Below are 25,226 nucleotides of genomic sequence, written 5' to 3' on the forward strand. Positions count from 1 at the left end.
AAACCCTCAACAATACCACTGTGTCTGTGAGAGATTGAATATTTATTAAAGTAGTATCTTGTGTTTGTCATGTATCATTCTATGATGTGCCAGTTTTAAACAAAACACACAAAACACCCTTTTACTTGCAAGAGATAAAGTAAAAATATATTATCTTTTCACTGACAACCTGTCCAGAAAAATGGCATCTCATATATGTTGTCAGAAAAACAAGTAGTAAAAAAACAAACTGAAAATAAATGCAAGGACGCCCTTAAACATATATCTTGATGATTTAAACAGATTTATTTAAATGAGTTTGTGACGTTTGCTTCAGTTAGCTGTGGTTTGCCTTTCAGTGTGTTGGCAAAGCACCAAGCGCTTTGCACCCTGGCATCAGTGTGACCGAAGCCCCAGAGCAGCTCATTCATCACACATGCTGGCCGTGCCATCAGTTGCATAAGATACATTGACATTGAGAAAGTAACAATAAAACTGCTGTGTTGTTGAGGGGAATACTTTAGTCTTTGGGTTGAAAGAAGAATTCAACATAACCTGGACTACTTCTACAACCTCAGTGACTACTTACACTGAAAGAATAAGATTATTTATTCCCGACACTAACACTACACAATGAAAAATAATGATTAGAATCTTTCAGAATTCCTGTTTTTTGTATTATTGTGCAGAAAACATTATGCTGAACTGAACATTTCTCAATCATTGTGCAACTCGGGGGAACCAATTTCCAGTTAGTCACAAGTGGATGTAGAAAAGCCGTTAATAACAGGTTTGCATTTTACCAATTGTGTCAAATTGCCTAAATTCAACAGCAACTGCCTTTTTAGTGTGCCTGAACCATTAATTCATCACACGTGTCTTGGCTGCGATCTAGAGAATACATTTTAAATGTCAGAGAGGCAATCAATTATTCATTTATAGCACTCATATTGTAGTTAATTTATCTAAGTGCTCCACAATTGAGGATAACATGAAAATATAATGAACTGCCTCATAAATGCCCTATGTATGATTTCTGTGTATATGCATTGTTTTTATGTCCAGTAATTGTTTTAAATGGGGCCCAGAAGTTTACTACACAGGATACTTGAGTCTGCCCTCCGGCAGCTAAATATATGTGGAGAAACACACAATTCTGATCGAAACCAAACCCAAATATTTTTTGTGAGATCAATATTACACAATTAATCAGAACAATAAATATAAAAAAAAAAAAATCTACACAAAGTGTTTGGGTATTGTGTTGCGTCACCATGAGCCTCCAGAACAGCTTCAGTGCTCGTCGTCATTGATGTCTAACTGGAGGGATGAACCGTTCCTCAGAAAGATTTTCCACGAGGATAATGGTGGAGAGTGCAGTGTAAGACGTCACTCCAAAAAAACAAACCTGTAACTGCCAAGGCCATAGTATATGATCAGATCATTTTGCTTCACTCATTCAACTCATGCATTTGTCATTTCAGGATTGCCATTATTCGTCACCCATGTGTATAAAATTAAAAACGAGCTACACGATAAACACAAATGTCCACCCTTTGGACTTAGGTCATAAGTAGTGTGACATGTTGGAAGTGCTCACCGTCATCGCATCAGGTCTGCAAAGGCACTGGACTATGAGGGGGTAAAACACGCTATGAGGAGAGACTTCAGACCTTAATCATTACCGTACAATCAATGCTGAGAGGTTGATCTTGGATCCTGTAACTAACCGCAGGGCGTTTGTCCTGATGGTTCACGGCAGAATACACAATGCAAACACCTGTTGGGTCCAAAAGTCTGCATGATCGGTGAAGTCGAGACATTTGGATTCAGCCATGTTTCTTACTGTAGTTGAATGTTGGTATTTGTTTTCGAGTTCTAATCAAATGCTACGGTCACAGAAATCTTACGGACACACAACACCTGTCAAGAACTTTGGCCCATGTAACCAAAGACACTAAGATGATGATTACATTTTTCTCAGTTTAATATCATTTTTCTGGATGAATTGAAACAAACAAAAAAGGAAAACAATTGTAAAAGAGCTGTGTGAACTTTGTTTTTACCAAAAGTCACTTTGTTAGTTGCATGCAAGGCCATTTATTCTGACTTTGTTTTCAAGTGACCTGAACAGAAACGATAACGGTTTCACAGGTTACCTTTTAAAAGTAACTTTGAGCTGGTATTACTGAACTTGAGATGAATTTCAAATATGCACATCTGAAAAGCAGTAAGAGACAAACATGCACGGAAGAATGAGTCAGTAGAACAATAACTGAAATTACCATCATACAATCATAATAGTTTTAAAATGAAGCGAAAATAATGAGTATATTGTTCTTCCACATCAATCGTTTGTCTAGTTCTACAGTGTAATTACGCGACACCAACTTCTGTGATTCACGATCAAGGCTCATGATGAAGCTCCCTTCACCCCCCCGCCCAACTGCACCTGCTCCCTCCCCTCTCACATGTTGAGGCCACTCGCTAGTTATTACAACATATTCATATCAACAAATCTGTGCAATGATATATTATCAGTGTATGTCACCAACATTCCTGTACACAAGCACAGCATAGACATTTTGTAGTATAGTACTGATGAAATGTATTTATTTGTCATTGCCAAAGATGTAAAACAATACATGGTATCAAAAGGAAAATCTTTGAAGTTGCGAGTACTATTTTTTAAATTCTGTTTAATAAACCAGCAGAAACCCTTATTTAAGTCTAGAGTTGTTTATATCTGTGATACCTGAGAAACATGAACATAGAAAACAAATATAAGTTGAAGATTTTGCCATCAATTTTTGGTACAACCACAAACTTCAAAAGACAAATCAGAAGGCAATTTTTGCAAGAAGTTTATTAATGTAGCACCATTGTAGAAATATTGTATTATTGTAAGTAAAATGTAAAATAAACTTAAAATATTTGAATGTTTAATTATTACAATTATTACAATGTTGGTACTACACAAAGTCTTAATAAGTCTTAAAGCTGCACAAAACTATAAATTCAAAGAAGACTGTAGATGCTGAATAAAGAACAAGACTTAAATATGTGCGCTCTCATAACACGGTTGTTATGACTGACCACAAGGCAAAATTAATAAAGATCATGAGTAAGATTTAACATGAAAGTAATCCAACGTTAATGTCCAAAATGGAAAACAGTGGTTTCTAAAGTCTTGAAAAGGTCCTTTAGTGGTGTGACCACCACGTCCCTATTTACCCACGGTACTTCCTCTGATGCGAGCTTCGGTCTTGGGCGGGTGTGACGCTGCATCAGTGACGCCACTGGTTTGCACGGCATGTTGTGTGCGCCTGCGTTTCTCACCTGAAGTTCATTTGTTCCCGGACTGCTGGGGGTAGATCCAACTGTTGCCTCCAAGGGGATTTGGAGAGACGGCTGGTGCTCTGTTGAGTGTGCAACTGTTTTCTCAGTGACTGGGAGTCTTGAGTCTGCAAATTACAAACAATAACAGGAGAAAGAGGCACAACGTTATGAGCAGCCACACATTATCCAGAGAAATGTGGGATACAACACAACTAGAACCATAGAGCGTGACAGTGACCAATGGAAATTCCAAAAATAAAGCCCCAAGCATCTAAAGTGTGTTTAAATTCACGAAGTGTATTTCCCTGATGTTTCTGACCGCGAGTAACCACAACTTGGGTGTGTTTTTCAGGTGCAGATTTTGTCCCAGGAAAACCCTGTGCTTTGGATTTACTTTCAACCCTTTCTCTAACTGAGAGTGGTAGAAGATGAGAGCTACTCAAAACTTCTTTTCTGAAGTAAAACTATTAATACTGTGCAGTATGTCATGCATTCAAACATTTGAAATGAACAGTGAGAGCGCGGCATTATCAGCACAAGGTACTCAAATGTACTTAATGTCACTTATCAATTCTAATATAATACTAGCTAAATAAATAAATGATGCATCATGTTTGAGAGTCATATTTAAATCTGCAACGTAACCAGTCACATTTCTGTCAGTTAAATGTAGTACTACAATACTTAGTAGAAGTATACAGTCAGTCGTATACAGTTGAGTTGCATATTTTTGAGTTGTATTAAGAGCCTTTTTTTGTAATTGATTTCAAGGTACATTGACTTACAATAATAATAATTTCATATTTTTCACATCTGAACACCATAGTAAATCAATAGCTGTCGGGGGCCCTTTTAGTTTGGGGTTGCTTACATTAACGGATAAGTCTGCCCATGGTGTTGTTTCCTGCACCAGAGTGTCTTTCCCTGTCGTTTCTGACCGTGAGTAGCAGACCACAGTGCTGAGTGTGTTTGTATGAGCAGAAACACCACAGGCCCAGCATTCAGCCTCTTCTGAACGGGCACATTTTCAAAGGGCCCTGCACTAGTTAATATACATCTCTTCAACAGGAATGAGTAAACAGCATACCTGAAGTGACACCGATCTGAAAACGGTCCTGCTGCTCTTCATCCTGTTGGTACGGGCTCAGGCACAGGAAGAGAGTCTTCAGAACTGAATTTGCAGCGTCTGCAACTTCAGATCCAACGAAATGAGGCATTGACAACATATTTCAGTTGTGCAAGTCAGAATTTCACACCGGTATTTGTAAGCAGTGTTGAGCACATCCTTACCTTTGTGGGATGCAATGGCGGGCAGCTGCTGCTGAGCATGGGTTCTAGATGGACTGTTACCACAAGGAATTATACTGGTAGATACCTCACAGAGAGAATCAAAGCTACTCACAGGATTAAGCAGCTGCTTTGTAGGTTTATTTATGTGCTCCGTTGCGCTGTCTTCATTCTCTATTTTAGGATTAGGAGAGAAATAGGAGGATCTTGTCGCACAGGAGATTTCTTTGACAGTTCTAAGCTGGTGTTGGAGAGGCGTCTCTAAATCAGAAGCTCTTGGTTTGGAGTTTGATGAAGGAGATGTATTATCAACTGACTGGTTTGACTGTTGAGAGCAGGAGGAAGGCCTTGAATAATCTGGGTGAGATTGGATGCACGGGAGAGGAGCAGCACTGGGAGGGGCAGCGAAAAGGCCGAGGAAGGACCTGGCAGGGGCTTTGTCAGGTTCAACTGCACTTTGAACACTATTACTTCTGCAACCTGCAGGCTGTGGAGCAGGACAGGAAGATTGGATGAAGCCTCGAGGACAAGGGGAATCTGGTCCAGAATCGTCTTTTGGCTGCATTACACTGTCAGTAATGGGGCTTGCAAAAAGGCTATGAAAGGGTCTTTTCAGGGTCTTTTTACATCCAACTGCCAAATCACCACAATGTGCTGTTTTACTGCTGCACTCTGCTGTGATGGCAGTTGAATAAGGTGTCTCATGGTTGAGAACAGATTGTGTTTTTTTGGAGTGCAGGTGGATCTCAACGGGTTGTTTTTCTACAAAATGACGACTGCCAGAGTTTTTAGAAGCACTTGTCTTAAAGGCGCTGGTGACAGGTTTAACAGGAACAGCAGCTCCAACTATAAAGTCGGTGAAACCTGAAGGAGAAAAAGGCTTCGTTGAGGCTTGTGAGTCAGACGTCAGAACAGAGAGATTTGGCCTCAACTCTGTAGGACGTTTGGAAGTCGATGTCTGACTTGATGGCCTTGAAAAAATGCTTTTGCGATTAGTGCGTCCAAAAGGAAGAACACCTTCACTTTTACAGGTGTCAGAGCATGTACTATCCAAAGGCAGGCGCATGCATCTTTTCATATCTCCTTTGGATAACACAGAGTTCTCTGCTACAGTAACAGGAGAATAAAGCAACTCCGACTTGACTTCATGAGCAGCTCTTTGAGCAGGTTTCATCGACTCTGGCATATTGCCACCTCGTGTCTTGTTATCCCTGGAGGCCAGAGTAAGACAGTTCTTTGAAAGCACACTGGTGTGCACTTGGAGGGATGACAGGCTCTTGAATACTTTTTCCTGGGAATTGTTCACCCCATTTCTGGTATTTACCGAATGCAAGACCTTCTCATCTTGGGTTTCTGAGCTTAGCATGGGCTCAGTAACCTCTTCAAAGTCAGTTTTTGGGGTATAGGACACAGTCTGTGCAGAAGGAGGGGTAGGTGAGTGTCTAAAGGTAGAATATTCCACTGATTTACAAGACCTGAGAACAGCATCCACAGAGTAGGGAACTTTGCTTTGGTTTGCAGAGACTGAACTGGCAGACTCATGACTTCCTGGAGTTGTAAAGAAACTAGGGAACGGTTTGAATAGTTGAGGTCCAAGCACTGCTGCAACTGAATAACAAACTGGCTCCTCATGTTTAAGGTTACTTGACAGAGGGAGGTGAGGTTGGGCAGCATCTGATGCATTTGGTGGGACAACTTCCTCCATGATATCAGCCAGCTCTTTAGTCTGACAGTCCTTCTCAGCATTTGTTTCTCCGCTGTTGTAAAAGATAGGCCTACAAAAAAAAAAAAAAAAAAAATCAGCATGCTACTTACTTTTATCATAACTGGTATCAACGATTGATCACTAGATGAATTCCAATGAAAGAATTACATTGATGCATTTACAGAATCACAATGACAAGTTAAGGTTTGGATGTGCATACCTGAGTGGTTGCAGGAGTGTATCAGAAGTCCTACTTGCTTCTGTAATTTCTGGCTCATCTGTGTTTTCTGGCTGTCCGGACGGCTCCTGTTCAGCTTTTTTTGAAAGTGCATAGAGGTCATCATCACGTTTCAATACCTGCAGTGAGAAGAAGGGAAGACATGCAATTGCTTTCAGCACACAGCAATGCCTATAAAACATTGTAAGAACATTAGCATGAGTGTATTCTTACACACACCTCATGCAACAGTTGGTTTGTGACGTCATTAAGTGGCTCGTGGGAAAACTTGCAATCCGCTCCTTGAGAACATTTTCCTTTTCTGTGGAAGAACTTGCAAGGAAATGACTGTGCAGCTTAGTCAAGGAAATATTAGATATTTAACAACCCTGAGTTTTCTGACAAATAGTACAAGACCTATAACTGCAATGGGTTTATGAAAAATCTACAGATCATTGCTGTTCAACCAAAGGATATTATGCATGTATGGGCAGCTCTCCTCCTTTGTGCAGACTCCTTGAACGTAGTACTTGCACGCTTCTTTGACGAGATTATTGGATCCCTTAACATGTTCCAGTTGGCAGTCGTCCTCCTGTGTGAGGTTATAATGACACTCAATAAAGGCCAAAAAATAATGACACTGTTCTATCCTATAAGTTACTTAGACATGTCAACTTTGGTATTACATAACTTTTTAAATATATATACATGTTTAACATAACCTGCCTTGATGCACCGTCCCCAAAGGAAATGTCGACAAATTAACCGCCCATCCACCAACACGCCATTCTGGTCCTTGAATTCCTGTGACATTAACTTTGGACGTTTCACTTGGACGCCCTGAGAGGAAAGATGAGCATAACGTTAAGATTCAAACATTTTGAATTAATACATGATTAAAACGTTCTCAAGGAAGCTTTTTTTTTGACCCCTTGAACTAATATCAGTGGTGTATTTAAGCTTTCGTTTGCGACAGTGGTGCCATACCCCCCCCCCCCCCCCCCCCCCCCCCCAAAAGTCTAAATGTGTGCGCAAGTACAATCCTGACTTTATTAAGTACGGCTTTGTGAACGGAGGCAACGAGGCAGAGCCGAGTGCTCAGTGTGTGGAATGTGGGCTACTGCTATCAAACTAAAGCACTGAAGCCTTCGAAACTAAAGAGACATGTAGCGACAAAACATCCTACACTCGTGGGAAAGCCTGTTGGGCTTCTTGTTGTGTATGCAGGTTTACATACACATGATAAATAAATGTCTTTGTGACCATCACATTGTGTATCATCTCATTTATTTAACAAGGGCTTTGCCTGTTCAACTCCGCGATGACGCCGGCGTACTCGATCCCCTCCCCTTCCGTTCCTACGGCTTGCTTGCGCAAACTACGTCACAAAACATGGTCGTGTTTGGTATCCCAGCATGCCCAAAATCCTCATCTTTGCAAAGAAATCATCGATTTTCTTTCATTTATTATGGAATTTTCACAAAAGGAGCCAAAACACACTGTCCAAAGTCGCCATAACCACTGCAAGTCAGATCTTGCAGCATTTAGACGGAAAAATACACATTACAGACCCGACAATGTGCTAGCAGATGTTACCATGGAGCTAGTGGCTTCAGAAAACGCTAGTACTTATAGTACAAACCATGACTGTTTCTTACGTAAGCCGTAAACCAACGTATAACCTTTGCGTAACTGAAGTGCCCGCACACTCGATCGTGCGCTCGGTCGCAGCCATTAAGCACAGCAAGTCTGCTACTCACACACCACGTCTTCGACCATATATACATAGTTTTTGCAATTTGCAAAAGCTAAAAATAAAAGGAAAATCATATAATATCAAAATATAAAGGGAGAAACACCTTTAGTGTGTCAGAATATCATTTGGTTACCATGTGTCCATTTGGGTCTCCAAATATCCTTTTAGAGCTCCGCCTGGATCTCTTCATGGAAGAAACACTGTAGAATGGTCATACTTTGTCCAATCTTCTTCAAATTTGAGGCAGTTGTTCACTGATAGTGTAGTTACATCCCTATACTGTCCTTTACCTGTACAGATACAGCCACAGGCAGTTATTTATACTGAAAGATACTTTTTTATTTTATGCGGACAAAAATCTTCAATTTTTACTGACTCCAAAGGCCCACTGCTCTGTTTCTGTATGACCTACAGGTGTTCTGACACTTTTGATGTATATAGTCAGAGTGGTTCAGAAGCTACAGCCATTTTAATTTGGGTATGTCATTTTAGGCGGTTTTGCTCCAAAATAGGGGTGTAGTTGAACAGGTAACAATATAGTTATTGAATACAAATCAAACCAAGAGTGAGATCAATTAGTTAAACTAATAGTGTTAATATTTGAATGGGCCCCGGGACACTTTGTCCTTGAAAAGTTGGGCCCAGAGATGAAAAAGGTTAAGAACCCCTGCTCTATATGACCTACATAAGTAAATGAGACCATCAGCAAGTAGATTGGCTATCAAAAGCCTTTTAGCGCTGTGACTTTTCATCCCATCATCTGCCCCGGTTTTAAAAAAGTTCTTTGGCTTTGTTTTTGACAATATACAGTCGGCCCTGTTTTCAGTAGGCATGCAAAAGGACTCTGCAAGGCTGACACTCTTCCTTACCTGCTTGTCATTTCTATTTTGTCTGTATCTTCCACCTTGTCCCCAAGTAGGTTGAGTCTGACGGCTTCCACCTCTATTGGCAGGCCTCCATCGATCCTTCTGTTGATGATGATGATTTTTCGGCCACTCCGGCTTGTTTTTCTGCTGCTTGTTCACATTATGGTTATTTTTAGTCGTGTAATTCTGACCTTTGTTATTGTGGCCAGGTTTATAACTATGATTATGTATCACTTCTTTGGTGAAGCCAGCACTTGCATGTCCGCTATCAGTGTTATGGATATTGTGGTGTATGGCCTTAAAGTCATCTTCTCTGAAGGATGCAGCATTAGAAGTTCTGGTTGTCTGGACTTCGTGACATAGCTTCTGTGGAAAGAAAATGCAAAGAAATTAAATGTCAAGGACATGCCTGTTAATATTGTAAGACAACCTTTTTAAGTTTGGGAAGTACTTGTTGTGCAGACAAGCAGCACAAACCCCGCATAACTTACACAAAGGTGCAAGTAGACCAAGAGGAAACGAATGCTTGCAATATTACATTTCTGCACTAAAAGATGTAGCTATTCAAATTTGAAGTCTACAGTTTGTGAGGCTGTTGAAGTGTATTGCATTGCATCATACTGGGAGGAGTTACAAATATTTTGACTAATAAACAATATCAATGACGGAACACTAAATAAAGTTGTGTGTACTATTTGACTATGAACATCAGATTTCCTTAATAGTAATTGAATCTTTTTTTCTCATCAATTCATTGATTTCATTTTGGCCATATCGTTTTGCCTTCTTGCAACAATCCTGTTTAAAATGCCAATCTCATCTTTATTCATTTTTCTTAAATTTTCCTCTTTCATTTGAGTTCTGCTGTTCGTCTCATTTCAAAATTAAAAATAATTGATTATTGTAATTGACTCAAGTGTTGATTTGATCTTTCATATTGTGAATTTGACAGATGACAAAAACCTACATTACAGAAACGTATCTCCAACAAACTATGCCGCCAGTGTGCAAGAATTCAACTCTTTCTCTTGCATTAGCCAACACTGAAATGTTACAGCATTATAACCTTCACGGGTGTCAGCTTTATTGCAGGGCTGTTGTATTAATTAAGCTGCATTAGTATTAGCTGGGTGCATCACATAAACTGGAAGCCGAGTGCATCTACAACGATGCATAAACCTAGAATCTTCCCTGTGATGTAATGGTGCAGTCAACAAAATCACTTTAAAAAAATGCGACATAAATCTTTTGCAACAAGGACCCAACTTTAATAAATAGAAAGCATCCTGATTGGAAACATTACAAACTGGCATGAGATGTGCACAGCAAAGGACAGGAGGGCTCTACTGCGGGTGATTTAAACTGCTCAGAACATCATTGGTACCCATCTACCCAGAATCAGTGATATGACAAGAGCTGCCTGCGAAGAGCCCAACGGATATTAAAAGGCAGCTTCTTTCTTCAGAATGTGAGACCCCTTAATTAACCCTCCACATATAATGTTTATCCTATGTCGAAAAATGGCACCACAAACAATGACAATAAATTAAGTTAATATTAGTTAAAGCTCATCTCACCTTTTTATAAGGGCCAGTATGCTCAACCTGGATTTTCCTCTTTCTGGCATTGCCTCTCTGACCACTCCCAGTCTCGTTCCTGCAAAACAGAATACATGTTTAATTAATAATGACCATAACATGCACATTACAGCTAATGGCCAACTACAGTTAAATACCGTCACCTGTGCGTAAAGGCGGGTGGACCAGGGTTCTTGACACCTTCTTCGACAGCAGCTAGTCCCGTGAACAGGTTTGCGAAAGCCATTTTATTTTGCTCGTCATTAGTTATTTGTTTCTTCTGGTGGAAAGACTAGCAAGATGTGGCTGTGGCCACAGAAGTTATTAAGTAAAAAACAATTTAACAGCCACCTGCAAAGAGGGGAATGCTGCCTCGCGCCCATAAAACAAGAACTAAAACAAAGCTGCTTTAGTCTCCCCCATGTATCACCTATCCTACCCTGCTTTTCTGTTCAGGCCTGAAATGCCAAACATACGTTTAAGTTTGATTTGCGGTCCAGTAAATGTGTGTATCACATGACTCACTCCATCGTTCCAGCTTCGTTCACCTCTTCTTCCGTGTTTGAGAAAGACGTCATGTCCCTGGACTCTACCAAGTACGGACAGAGGGGGGTGTAGACCGAAGACCCTGATACTTGAAGACATCTAGCGGTATAAATATGTATCGCAGGATATATATGGTACATAATGTATGCTGAACTTTAGGATTACAATACATATAGTACATACCCTGTTGCTGATTCTTAGAACAAAATGTGTTTTGTGATGCAGCTCTGGGTTGGGTTGATGGTCTATTATAATAGCAAATTCCACGAAAGTCTGTCTGTTAACGGAAGACATTTTTACATGTAACTAAAAAATGTAAATAACAAAACTAATAATGGCTGAGTTCCAATTATGTGCTCCAGTTTCAGGGCCCTGGTATTAATGTGTGCTGGCTCATTGTCACACTGTCATGGCTTATTTGGACACTTGAATTAAACAGAGCCATTATAATTGTGAATGTTATCAGTAACACGTGTGCTTTTCCGACTATAATGAGTCAAAACGTCTGCTGTGAAAAAGGCCTGTAGTATTAGGCTACTTATAGACTAAATATCATATCCAACTAGGAAATGGAAAGAGACTCATTTTAACTGTACACACTTTAATAATGACTTTAAATTGTAGCCAACAAAAGTGCCAAGACACTACCTTGTTTTATATCTCAGTTTTTATTATTTTGATGACTATGTTACATGTTATTTTATCCGTCTTTTGTTTTTGTAGCCTTTATTCGACTCCCATTCCTATCTCTGACTCTCCACCTGTGTTAAGTGATTAGTTTATGTTTATTATTGTATTCCCCAGTTTGAATTGTGCATGTTCCATTGAGAACATAAACCATGCTCTTTGTGAAAATCAATGGTTGTACATGAGAAGTATCTGCTGGTCTGTCTTCCTTGTCAATTATCAAATTTAGCGCAAATATAACCTTTATTGTCCCGTGAGTTGTCACGTTACAATTATCTTCATTACTTGTTGTTCTGTGATGAAATACAGTTGCACTCAAAATGATTGGCAAAATTGACAAACTTTCAGCTGTTTTCAATAAACAACTCAAACAAGGACCATTTAAATAGCTCAACACAACTAATACTACAAGTGGTTTCTCCAAATTCAACACAAAATGCCACTTTTCATGACTACTGCAGTCTCAAAATGATTCAACCCCTTCATGACAAGCATCTTTAGTACTTAGTAGAGCACCCTTTTGCTGTTATGACCTGATGCAAACGTGATGCATAGCTAGACACCATTTCTGACAGCGTTCCTCAGGAATCTTAGCAATGGCCTCCTGCTCTCGAATATTCTTGGGTTTGCGTGCTGCAACCGCCTTCTTCAAATCTAACCAGAGATTTTCTGTGGATTTTCAAGTCAGGCGACTGTGATGGCCACTGTAGAATCTTCCAGGACCTTTTCTGAAACCAAGCCTTGGTGGACTTTGAGGTTGTGCTTGGGATCATTGTCTTGTTGGAATGTCCAATGACGCTCAAGCTTCAGCTTCATCACAGATGGCATGACGTTTTTTCCTAGGATTTCCTGATACTTGATTGAATCCATCTTGCCCTCCACACGCTGCAGGTTTCCAGTGCCAGAAGAAGCAAAGCAGCCCCAGAGCATCACCGAGCCACCGCCATGCTTCACTGTCGACAGGGTGTTCTTCTCAGTGTATGCTTTGTTCTTTCTCCTCCAAACATACCGCTGACCCATAGGCTCCAATGTGCCTGCATATTAATAAGCCAGAGAAACCACTTGTAGTATTAGTTGTGTTGAGCCTTGTTTGTCCTTTTTTGAGTTGTTTATTGAAAACAGCTAGTCAATTTTGCCAATGAACCTAATTTTCCATGGGGGTTGAATAATTATGAGTGCAACTGTACTTTGAGATTTGGTTTGGCTACAGATTTGACAGACTAATATACTGAAATGAAAATATAAGACTGGTCTGTACTACAACACCCACAACACAGTCTCTCATTTAAATGCTTTAGCAAATACACTGATGTATATTTAACATAAAAAGTTGGGTCTATGGTTTTGGGTTAGAATAAATCAAATCCACTCTATCCAGTTTGCGTCTCTTTGTTACTGTCAAGAGCAATTCAATCTTACATGTAATTGAATCCCCTCGGCTGAATGGTGAACAAGCACACTCTGCTTCTCGTTAATCAAAGAGATAGCGATAGAGCCTGGACTTTGTTCCTCCACATAGAAGGCCGTCCCTGTGTCGGGCTCAAAGTTCAGGTCACAGACACTTTGGTTTTGCCTCTGTTTGTGTTTCCCTTCAGTCTCTCAACTCTTAACTGTCCATATTGAGCTGTCTGAGCAACAGAATGACCCGTTGGGCTCTTATTGCTCCCCTCCTGCTGGGCCTGTTCATCCACAGTGCTGTCAGTGAAGATGCCGAGAACCCTGCTGCAACCGCACCACCACCACAGGGCCAGGCCTCTGATGGCACACAGGCGGAGGACGAGGACGCAGAGTGGGGAATGAACTCCCTCAGAGACAGCTTTGAGTCAGTCGGCGGATACTTTGATTCGTTGCTGGAGTTCATGGGTGGACGTGATGGAGTGTGCCAATACCACTGTCGATATGGTAAGTTGGTTAAATGGATGAGTACGTATAGTTTAGCGTTAGAATGATACTGATATTGATCAGCCGCTGTGGACCACCACTGATATATCATTTTAGAGCTTCAAAATATTTTACAATTTAATTTAAATTGAAAGGAGGAAATGTATTACTGCACTATCCCCTTAATACTGATTACGTTCAGTGGAAAGGGTTAGTCTAAGGGTTGGGTGTCCTATGCTCCAGTTGATAGTGTTTCCACCCCAATAACAATAAAGTCCTTCAAGAGAAAACATGTCTTCCTTTTTGGAATCAAATTGTTAAAGTCATAGATATTGAATATTTGCAAAAAAAATCTGCCTCTTCTACCTAAACAAAATACATAAACAGAACATATACGTCTCAAATGAAAGCCTTTTAATTGCCATGTTTCTCACAAGAAGAGTGTTCATTTGATTACACTTCACCACATTGAATGTATCATTTTTGTAAATTGCACTGATAATCATATCACCATTGTTATCATAGCTGTTATCATCTGGAAATGGACTGTGACCCCATAATGATTCATGCAGTGACTGGGGAAGGTTACTAATAACACGTGAACCAAATAAGTAACCTTTGTCTCTCTATGTGCATGGGTCAACTTTAAACCCATGTGGTTTTCTAACTGCTGTAATACATGACCTACATCTGATATTGTGTCTGCTTCTCCTTTCAGGTAAAGATCCTATTCCTCGTCCTGGCTACCAGATGCCAGAGCCTGATGGGTGTAGCTCCTACTTCTTCGGTCTTCCTGTTCCAGAGGGGGTATGCTTCTTCTGTCTGTTCAGGACAAAGCCATGGGGATTTATGGAACTTGGAATTTTGATTGATACGTATATACAAAGCTGAAACTACATGTGGAGCAAAAAAACATCATTTGGCAAAAAGAAAATAATATATAACCTTTCGTCCTTAATAATTATCATACAGTCCATAAACGTCTTTATTTGACTGCATAATGGAATATATTTTGAGTTTACAGCAAAAATAACCACATGTGAATGCCACATACAAATACATGTGTCACCTCTGTTGTGTACCAGATGGATATGGGCATCCCTGCCATGACCAAGTGTTGCAATCAGCTGGATATGTGTTACGACACCTGCGGCTCCAACAAGTACCGCTGTGACTCCAAGTTCCGCTGGTGCCTCCACAGCATCTGCTCGGACCTCAAGAAGAGTCTTGGCTTTGTGTCAAAAGTTGAAGGTTGGTTGTTTTCACCCATATTTTACCCAGGACTGAGTTACTGAGCCCATCCCTGTTTTTCAGCACCATTCTGCCTCAACTTCAGCTTTAATAATTCAACAACTGGTTTAGGTACACGCTCTACTTGCATACAATTGTGGTCTCTGAGGGGACTGAAATACACCCAGTATGTGACAGCTGAAAAATATGACCAGTTGTGATACTTCCTAGTATTTTTTTATTTCCTACCATCCCCCCCAAAAATCGGCTAATCTATTTAAAGAAAGAAAGAAATTCAAATACAATACAAGCGATTAAAATGCTCACATGCTTAAAACCTGCCAAGTACTGATAATTCAGAGGACTATGACATTAACTGTATGCTGAGTGTATTTTAGAAAATGTGAAATATGACCTATTATTCCTTACATACTGCTGTGTGCTGACTGCACATTCCTGCTTCTGTCACTTTCTCTCCTCAGCATGTGAAGCAGTAGCAGACACCTTGTTCAACACAGTGTGGACTCTGGGCTGCAGACCCTACATGAACGGCCAGAGAGCATCATGCCTCTGTCAGGGAGAGGAGAAGGATGAACTTTAAAGCATGAAACACTCTCCTATTTATAACACTATCAACTAGAACAGCTGTTGCAAAGACTGCTGTGTGGACTACTTGAGTAATTTATTTGGAAGTTATTGTTCTGGTCATTACATTACTTTGCATCAAAATGTAGATGTTATTGTTAAAAGTTCAACTTTGTTGCAAACCAAAACTGTATTTGTCAATAGTGTTTGTGTATGAGCACCAATACAGTTGGCAAAGGCATAATATGATTTTGGAAAAGCAAAAATATTGTGGCGTGAACTAAACCTTACGGCACATAGCCTCTTGTGCTTGATACCTTTGGGAATGTATTACCATGTTCTACTTAGTATACAGTATGAATAAATGTTATGGACACATGCATGGACGTGATTATTTCATTTCATGGTACACTACTGACACCATTCAACACAAGCAGAGATGGTCAAAAGTATTTTTTGCAAGTCTCAAGTCTCTTATGGTTGTAATAAACAATCTGTCATGTAAGTCTGCTTAGAACACAGCATAGCTATATCTAAGGAAGTTAGAGCATGTACTGTATCATCACTCTATTGGTAGTATCAGCATTGATTCATATTTTGGTACACAATCACTTTAAACAGACTATTGAAAACTTTCCTTTAAAGTAAATGACTATATTTTTGCCCCTAAAAATGGACATAGACTAACCGTATTGTATAGTTACACTGATTCTCCTAATGTCAGTTTATAATCTCCTGTAATTTAAAGGTGCAGTTCACCCCAAAATCAAAAATACATATTCTTCCTATTCATCAATAGATTGTTTTAGTGTTAGTTGCCTTGTTTTGGAGATATCGGCTGTAGAGATGTCTGCCTTCTCTTGAATATAATGGGACTGCAGTGACCGCTGCTTCCCAATAAAAGTCACTACGGTTGCTGAAATGTTTGTTCTGACGCGTGCCATAAATAACGAAGTCCAGTTTCCAATATCGGCATTTTATTTCTCACATAATCAGTTTCACCACTTTCTCTTCAGTTATCCATTTTGTCCATGAACCAATAAATCATAACATTTACATTCGTTAAATGTGCACGGTCAAAAACTGTTTGCTTCTGCCTATTAGCAACAACCTGTGTCCAATGACCCCACTGATTATATTACCTGTGCTCTGATTTACACCAGCACCACACCCCCATGTGGTGGGAGGTTGTACAAAAACAAAAACACCAAAATGGCTCTTACAGGGACTATATGGCACTCTGCTTGTGGTGCTCAAAGCTCCAAAAGACACATTTGAAAAACTGAAATCACAATTTCTGGAAAGAGACATTGCCGTTGAGTCTCAAACCTTTGAAGGGTAAGTCCAAAGTGGTGAGAAAGTTAAGGTTGTGTTGACTCAAAGGGTCTATAAAAGGCTCATCTACTGTACACTGAACATTTCACAAATAAAGACTTCAGCTTCTAGCTCTCCATTGTCACAATTGGCTTCATTTACGTCTGCAAGCTGAGGTTGTTTTTGTTCGTTTTAGTGGTCCTTTGTCTGCCTAAACTTTACTGACAGATAAATATTAACATGTTAAAGAACTAATGTTTACAGTGTTGAGCTGGTCAGAATGACCTCGGAAGAGAACTGCACCGATTTAGTGTCGACTACTAATGTTTCAATACTTTTTTAAGACTTCACTTGGAAAAGCAATTTGAATGCAAAACACCTGCACCTGACACTTTTAATGATAAAAATATATATATTCATCAACAGATTAAGAAAGCCTGCAAAACATACTTTGTTTAATCAAATGTAGCCTATACAGCACCAAGAAAAAAAGGCCGTTTAAAAACAGAGTTATAAAGTAGTTAATATTCACAGAAATGTGGTGCTGACACGGGTAATACCCGTCTCAGCCCAAACCGGCAATTAATGGCACAAAAATATTCTTTTGAGAAAGATAAAATATACTTGTTCGAGTTTGAGGATGATAGTCCGTCAGGGCTCACAGCAGGTTCAAATTATCTGTCATGACGATCCACACATCTACAGAGAAAGGAGAAAAAAAAAAGTAAAACACGCGAGACCGAATGACAGTTACTCAGTGCTGCTGACAAAGTTCCCTTTTTTTCATTGTGCAGTTAATAAAGACTTAATTTCTTAATTTTTAATGGACATTTAATTCTATATTATCAAAATATAATTTAAGTGAGAAAGAAAAAGACATTCTGTAACGTTTTGTTGGTTGGAATCTGTTTTTACGCCTCAAATGGAGCATCATAACAAAACTTAACGTATTTCATGTTAAATTGGTGAATCATAAATAGGTGGCGATGAATCATTGCAGAAGAAAAACATTGTATTTGATCAGTGGTTACGAAACAGAAGCAGTCCAAAGCGGGAACATTTATTCATTGACGAAAACACACGCTGTAACGTCACACTGTGATTTACTTACTTCAACCAGTCTGAGGGGGGGGGGGGTTGGCCTGCTGTGTGACTTTCTGCTTCATCTTCTGGTTAAACGCTTCAAGCTTGAAATAAAATAATAGAAGTGGTTGAACAATGCAGAACATAATTCATGTTTTACATTGTTGTAGCACTGCCGGCCTATACAAGAACAGGATAAATGTGTAAAGAAACAATGTAATACGAAGGTGCGGTACTCCATGAGAAAACATTAAATTCCCTTTCTGAAAATGTTGAGAAATCCTAAAGATGCCCGAGGCCGATTTGATCATGCATCTCAGAATCATTCTTAAGGAAAAAACCTCCTGCCTCATAGTAGGACCTACCGTACACTGACTTTCTGTGACATCGCTGTTTTACAACACTTTTAGCAGCAAAGTTAAAAATATGATCACATATTGTAGTTTTCGGACAGTTTAAATTTCAAATACCAACGTAAACCATTTGATAAGCAGAAAACAGCACCACTCTTTTGTGTATAGGTTCTATATGAACACATTTAGGCCTACTTGCTCAGTAGCCTCTTCATACGCTGATAGTTTATTTACCATGCTGGTTATTCTAGTAATTTATTTAATGTTACTGGGAAATGGCTCAGCTTTCACCCGTTTCTGCGATTGCTGGACAGCCTGTATAAGTAGTGACGTTGCATTTATCCAGTTGCCAGATATCTTAGTGTTGTGATCACTTTTACTCCTGGTATTACAGCGTTATTGCGATGGGTTGGAGAAGTGAGCGAACCTCGAATGAAATTCACCACAAACAGTCTCCCTGCACGATGTCATCTGTGGAGTTTCATTAATTTACTGTTATTCAGCGTTTTAGAGAATATTTCTCCTACATCTGTGAGTTTCCACCATTTTCTCTTTCTTCTTTGATTATTCTTAGCATTTTGTCACGAGGAGCAGCTCCTTATACTAGGAAGCTTTATGAATACGCCCCCTGGTCCTAAAGATAGGAAAAACATTTACATCACCAACAATCATTGGTGATTTCCTACTCTGAGACACTTGATAAATATGGGCCCTGGTCCACAAATGAAACGCATCAATTGTTGTTCAGCTCATCATGGCCCAACTTTTCAGCAGATTTAAGTGAAATACTCCTTTGATATATCTTGAAAACAAGCATACAGACGAACGGGACAAAACCTCCATTATCTAACCTCACAAAATTAGATGCATTAGGAAGCTGATAAAACCAACATTCCACCAACCTTTTTCCTCAAGTTCGCTTTAATTTCCTTGTCCGTTGGCGGTCGTTTTTCTTCCGACTGCTTGGCTTCAGTGTCATCTTCTTTAAGCTGTGGAGCCTCCACCTTCTCCACCATCTGGATTTCTCTCAGTTGTCGTTGTCGTTGTCTCGTCCTTATTGTGCATGTCGGCTGCTCAGTGCTGATGACCTGCAGGCAGCGACTGCCTGAAGCAGATCCAGTTTGGCCTTCACTCTTAGACAGATCTGGATTCACAAATAGGTTGACGTGAAAAGAGCCACGCTGATGTGGGTAATCCACGTTAGGTGCCACTACAGAGCCAGGAAAGCGTTGGTAGGTGTTTTGTGGAATAGGAGGCCCGCTCGTATAAAAGAAGGGAGGAATGGCACCCTGAGTAGGTGCCCAGTAAGAACTTAAATCAGCGCTGTAGATGCCACTGTGGTCGGCAGTGTACCGTGAGTCTTGGGGCAAACTGTTATCTGGCTGGGTATACGTATGGTTTTGTTGATACGGATGTTGATGAGAAGAGATTTCTTTGGGGTATTTTTCGTCTTCGTCCCTGTACCTCTGTTCTTCCTTGCTGTCCTCGTTACCGTCATGGAGTGTCAGTCCATCTCCCCTTCTGTCTCTCGAGCGGCTGTGTTCAGACCTTCGTCTTGGTTCTCTGCTGCGCGAGCGCCGACGGCGAGAGGGGCTTGGACTGTTGCTTCTAGAGCTTGATCTTGAGGAGGAGGAGGAGGAGGAGGAGGAGGAGGAGGAGGAGGAGGTGGAGGAGGAGGAGGAGGAGTTACTGTCATGTCTTTGAGAGCCCCTCTGCCGACTCTCCCGCTCTACTCTTGTGTCTTCATGCTTCTTCCCATACAGCCTCTCCTGAGTCCGGTCTGCTAATTTGCTCATCTCTTCCACTTCCAGGCTCAATCCCAGAGATTTAAGAATATTCTGGAGCTGTTCACGCTGCTCGTCCACCTTTGTTTTTTCTTCTTCTTTCTTCTTCACTGCGGAGGGAGACTTGGATCGACTCCGGTCATTCTTCTTCTCGTCATCATTAGGTGGGGAAAGTCTCTCACTGAGGGCTCTCTCTTGACTGGGCGGGTCAGATTTCCTCTCTCCACAGCTGCCCGGCAGCGAGGCTCCACTATCTGATTGCTGGCTCCCTCTCCTGAGGGTTGGATCTGACTTGTTCTCTACGGCAGGAACAGGATTGTTGAGGAGCTCCTCACCCAAAGGAAGATCCACACTGTCATCGTTGACAATCCTACTGAGGAAGTCCATGTCCACTCCTTTGTTGAGAACGCTGAGGAAGCGCAGGAAACCCTCGTTGACGCTGTTCTCGTTGTCTGGTGAAGTAATGCTTGGGCTGGAAGGAGGTGGTGTGAGGTCAGGGACCTGGATCAAATCAGATAAACAGAAGTATTACTCTTCGTTAAAAACAATTCATGAAGACATAAACAAATTAAAACCAGACGATCAACTCCTGAAAGTTTGAATGTTTTTATCCACTTTCTTTCCAAACAAAAATTTTATAGAGACTGAAAGAACAATAATTAATCAAATAATCAAAACCTCCTACTGTAGCTTCACTAAAATAAACAACCCAATTACTTTTTTTAATTTATAGAAGGCAGTCTGTTAAGAAATCTTGACTTCAGTATGAGATTATTTATGACATCAAATATCATCCATTATTTTGGTCCTTTTGGACGGAAGGTATAGCTAGCACAAAAATTACAATTTGGGATTAAGCCCTCCATCTCGTTTACATCATCAAGCTTACGGTGCCCTGGGAGGATGCAGTGGAGGCCTAGGAGCGCAAGAAGCTGAGATACGCTGAGCTTGCAGCCGACGCTGAAAAACATGGCTGGAAAGCAATGGTCTGACTGGAGTTGAGGTAGGCTGCCGAGGGATCACAGCCACATCAACATCAAGGCTACTCTGGGAGATGCGAGTCTGAGGCAAGGCCCACCGGCAAGCAGTCAAAAGGCTCCCTCTACCCCCTCTTTTTAAATTGCAGAATTGCGGCAGTGTATGGTTGATTGCGTGCAGCGTAATGTCTCAGGGAGACATCAATTATTGTTTCAATGTATGTTTTAAATCTCCTTTACTTTTTACTACTGAATTTTATTTCTTACACTGTTTCTTTAATTGTTTTTAAATCTCCTTTTCTTTTGCCTTGTGTTTTGATGCTTTTAATGGTTTTATGTGAAGCACTTTGAATTACCTTGTTGTTGAAATGTGCTATACAAATTGCCTTGCCTTGCCTTGCCTTGCCTCTTTACCTAGGGGTTCACCGGGGTGCTTAATCAGACAGAAGACCAACCAAAATTGCAAATAACATTACAAACCTCGATGCTTGCTGGCAAAACAAATGGATCGCTACATCTCCGCTTCATTAGTGCCTTCACTCTGAGCTTCAGAGGATGGTCGTCCTGCAGCAGACCATCTTTGCTCAGGCGGGATGAGTTCATTCTCTCTTTGGGTGAACGGACCTGAGAAAAAAAAAGAGGCAATACAATAAACTATAATATTATCTGGAAAACAGTTGAAGCTGGAAACATTGATTCTCAAAGTAAAATAATGATCTAAAACAGCAGATTGGTTACCTGATCCAACAATCCCTTACTCACCTTGAACAGACAGCTGACAGGATGTTGTTGCTGTAAAATCAAATTCACCCTGTCTCTAAGAGTTGCACCGATGCATGATGCTGATTTATTCCAGAAAAAGTCTGGAGACATGCTCTTCACAAACGGTTCAACTGTTTTCAAGGCAATAGCAGCTTTCTTAAGTAGTATTTGCTCCTCTATCTCTCTCAGTTCTTTCCGCTTTCTTGCCAGCTCTGGATCCTCTTCATCCATTTCAAAGGCTTCTCCATCTGCGTCCTCAACTTCTGAGTCCTGAGTGTAAACGTTGTGCAGGGGAAGACTGAGTTCCTCCCATCCCATGCTGCTTTGAGTTTCATCAGCAGTCAGTCTTGCATATTTGCAGAAAGTGTGCCACTCCTCATTGGTGACTGAAGCATCCTCCATGCTGCTGTAGACATCATTCTGGTGATTTGGACTCAGACTTCTCTGGAATGAGCGAACAGCACCGTGATCCCAGTCGAGTGGATTCATCCGTAAGCCAATTTCTCTCACGGTGTATGAAGTCAGTGCACTCTGCAGAGTAGAAACAGTGAGAGATTACTGTGGGATATTCACAGCAGACCTGTGTGTGCATAAACCAAACTCTATGTAAGATGGTGTGATATAACAGGTAACGATAAGTTAAACACTGTGTTTAGATAGCTTAGGCTCGCAGCTAACAGATTGTTTACCTACTACTGCGACTCAAACTGCCCGTTCCTCTGTCCAATCGCGGACAAGGGGTTATTTTAGGGGGTGTTATTTCGAAAACTATGTTCTTGAAAAGCGAAATGTCAAAACGGACCTTTAGTAAGCTTCGGGAATAGGTAAGGACACTCGTTAGTGTTGAAAATTAGCTTGACGTAAGGAAGAGTGGCTAAGAATGCTGTTACTGCTTCGGTGGTGTTGAAAAGTGGATGGTAACAGCGCCCCCTGCTGGAGGGAGTACCGAGACCACAGTAATAACTCGGCTAATGAGTAAAGGCTATTTACAAGGTGTTATTGTTGTGCAACGACATGCAGTTTGTAGTCCAATTTTGCTACCTAATAAAAACATTTAAAAAGTAGAAATAACATAAATGTAAAGGCTGAATTTAGGAGTCTAACAGCCTAAAGGAAAGAAGCTGCTCTGAAGTCTGGTGGTATCCCAGCTGATAATTCTGTATCTCTTGCCAGATGGCAGCAGGGTGGGCAGCTGAGGTGGGCAATGTCCTAATATCCTTTGGGCTCTTCGCTGGCACCTCTTGACACCAATCGGTAGGTGGGTACGTACCATCATGTGTACATCCCATGCCAGTTTGTCATGTTTCCAGGATGCTGAAAAGGTGTACAGCCTAGCTGCGTAACCGATACCCTCTCCCACCTCCACACGGAGCGCTGGGAGACGGCTTGTCCAATAACCTCTGACCTAGGTAACCGAACGCACCCCCCCAAAATCTACACGCGAGGCCGTCCTAACCTGGTTCGAGGTGCGACAACCAGGATAACTAAATACCACTAGCCACCGTCGTATCACTTATTTCAGGCTAAAAACGTCGGTCTCACCGACAGCCGGATATCAACGGATTTAGGTGTGTGTGTGTGTGTGTGTGTGATAGGTGTGGGAGGACTGGACGTACACCAGGGTGGACCCGCTCTCTTGGGTCACCCCTGGAGGAGGAAACCTGTGTGGTTGGGAACCTCGCTTGGTTGTTAAGGGCAGCTTCAGGACCCTGGCCCTAACACCCCTAAATTCTTACCGTCAGCCTATCCCAGGGGAAGAGCACTCTTACCTTTAGGACCCCAACAGAGATGAGCAACACTGGACTTTGGTCGGAATGCACAAAATACAGACCGGTTTTATTTGGTTTTCACAAAAAGTAAAACATCGAATTACAAAAATTGAAAATCCGAAAAGTTCTTACAAAATGTCAAATTCTCTAGAGCATGCACCTCACCGGAGTCATCAACGTAAGCCTCGTTCTCCTCTCCTCTCCATCCTTCATGTCCATATATGGTAGACAACAGGTCCTTCTCAGATCATTTAACGAAACACTACAAGTATTCATTCACTTTTGACAGGCCTAATTTAAAGTTTAGACAACTTCCCCGTTAACCCCTTTTTGAGGAAGGGGTGTAATGGGAACATGTGATATATATGCTTCTGACCGCCTGCCCCCCTTCTTTATGACCTCGAGAACAAGCACTCATCGTATCTTCCCGTGTTCTATGCCTTAAGGATACAATGCACATTTTATGTGCCTGATGTTACCCAGATAGTACATCCTATACTTCATTCATTTTACGGCCTGCACGGTGTGGCGCAGGATGCTTCAATACAGAGGCCCCATTGAACAGGGTGTCTCTCTGACTAACTGATTTACTTTACTTTCCCCCTCTTCCCCTGCTGACTGTCCGTCTTCCGATCAGAGTGAGTTTACTTATTTCATTTAGCTTACACATTCATTCAGCATTATAATTCTCACATGATTATATTTTGATAAAGGATATGAAGTCACACATTAAATCAAAATCATCCTTGAACCATCTCAACACAGTATGGGAATACACAGAACGATGTAAGTGTCAGCCAGATGCTCAGTCTATGATACCGTCATTACGTTCTTTGTCTCGTCTCTCACCCCCCCCCCCCCCAGGCTAAGAAGTGTTGTTTAGAGTATCAGAGTTCAGCTGCAGTTTGCACCAGCACTACAGCCTTCTCTTCGATACAAGTATTTGCTTAATCATAGTTACATTAAATCTACTAATCAACTGATGTATTCATTATTTTAATACCAAGATAGTTTCTAGGGTGTAGCGTGTCTCGGACATTATTGGTGGATACCTCAACAATGCTTTCTATTGATCCTCTGTAAAAGCTAACAAGAATTGGAGCACAGGAGCTTTGCCGTCTTCAGCTCCTTTAAGAAATACAGCCATTTATGAGCTTTCTTGGGCGATGACCATGTCATGTTTGTGATGCCGATTCCCAGGAAGTTAAAACTATTCACTTGCTCCGCGTCAGCTCCATTCATGTAGAGGTGTGTTCTCATGTTCCTCTCACCAAAGTCTAGAATTCATTAACATGTCCTATTCATCGTTTGTCTAGAATGGTATCTCTACAAACTATGCGATAATATATGTAATGTATGGTGAACCTGCTTGGTATAGAAATGGATCAATTAAAATTAAACAATTTTCCAAACCATGCAGTTGTTTTCCAAGATCCTGATTGGTCCCACTCTGATGTTGCAATCTCAATAACTGAATGTACTGTGCAGCCTGCCATGGAGGGTCGTTTTAAATGTTATACACGACGGTC

At 40.9% G+C, this 25,226-nt stretch overlaps 3 protein-coding genes across 4 annotated transcripts; 1 reads left to right on the top strand and 2 right to left on the bottom strand.

Annotated features, from left to right (window-relative positions):
* Positions 1-2,588: 2,588 nt before the first annotated feature.
* On the bottom strand, positions 2,589-11,238 carry LOC306784986 (uncharacterized protein). Its single transcript, XM_079279200.1, has 10 exons — positions 10,891-11,238; positions 10,727-10,805; positions 9,153-9,515; positions 7,254-7,367; positions 7,004-7,119; positions 6,768-6,876; positions 6,531-6,667; positions 4,609-6,380; positions 4,406-4,510; positions 2,589-3,443 (listed from the first exon to the last, which is right to left on the bottom strand). Exons 1-10 carry the CDS (start codon positions 10,971-10,973, stop codon positions 3,133-3,135), a joined length of 3,189 nt encoding a protein of 1,062 aa, XP_079135326.1. The 5' UTR covers positions 10,974-11,238; the 3' UTR covers positions 2,589-3,132.
* A 2,361-nt stretch (positions 11,239-13,599) lies between these two features.
* On the top strand, positions 13,600-15,671 carry LOC306784712 (group XIIB secretory phospholipase A2-like protein; the record flags this gene model as incomplete). The annotated part of the gene is made up of 4 exons (XM_079278805.1): positions 13,600-13,861; positions 14,559-14,647; positions 14,926-15,091; positions 15,553-15,671. The coding sequence occupies 4 exons, from the start codon at positions 13,600-13,602 to the stop codon at positions 15,669-15,671; spliced, it is 636 nt and encodes a 211-aa protein (XP_079134931.1).
* On the bottom strand, positions 15,132-22,737 carry LOC306784710 (uncharacterized protein). Of its 2 annotated transcripts, XR_013772378.1 has the most exons (7): positions 22,618-22,737; positions 21,929-22,459; positions 21,647-21,790; positions 19,308-20,690; positions 18,081-18,156; positions 17,594-17,668; positions 15,132-15,640 (listed from the first exon to the last, which is right to left on the bottom strand). XR_013772378.1 is itself a non-coding variant. In XM_079278803.1 (6 exons), the coding sequence occupies exons 2-5, from the start codon at positions 22,415-22,417 to the stop codon at positions 18,082-18,084; spliced, it is 2,091 nt and encodes a 696-aa protein (XP_079134929.1). In that variant the 5' UTR covers positions 22,418-22,459; positions 22,618-22,737; the 3' UTR covers positions 16,632-17,668; position 18,081. The 2 variants fall into 2 exon arrangements, 1 of the variants encoding a protein (XP_079134929.1); XM_079278803.1 differs by lacking the exon at positions 15,132-15,640 and having other exon boundaries at positions 16,632-17,668.
* Positions 22,738-25,226: the final 2,489 nt, after the last annotated feature.

This window comes from Melanostigma gelatinosum, assembly GCF_949748355.1.
Source record: "Melanostigma gelatinosum genome assembly, chromosome: 11".
Taxonomy (NCBI): domain Eukaryota; kingdom Metazoa; phylum Chordata; class Actinopteri; order Perciformes; family Zoarcidae; genus Melanostigma; species Melanostigma gelatinosum.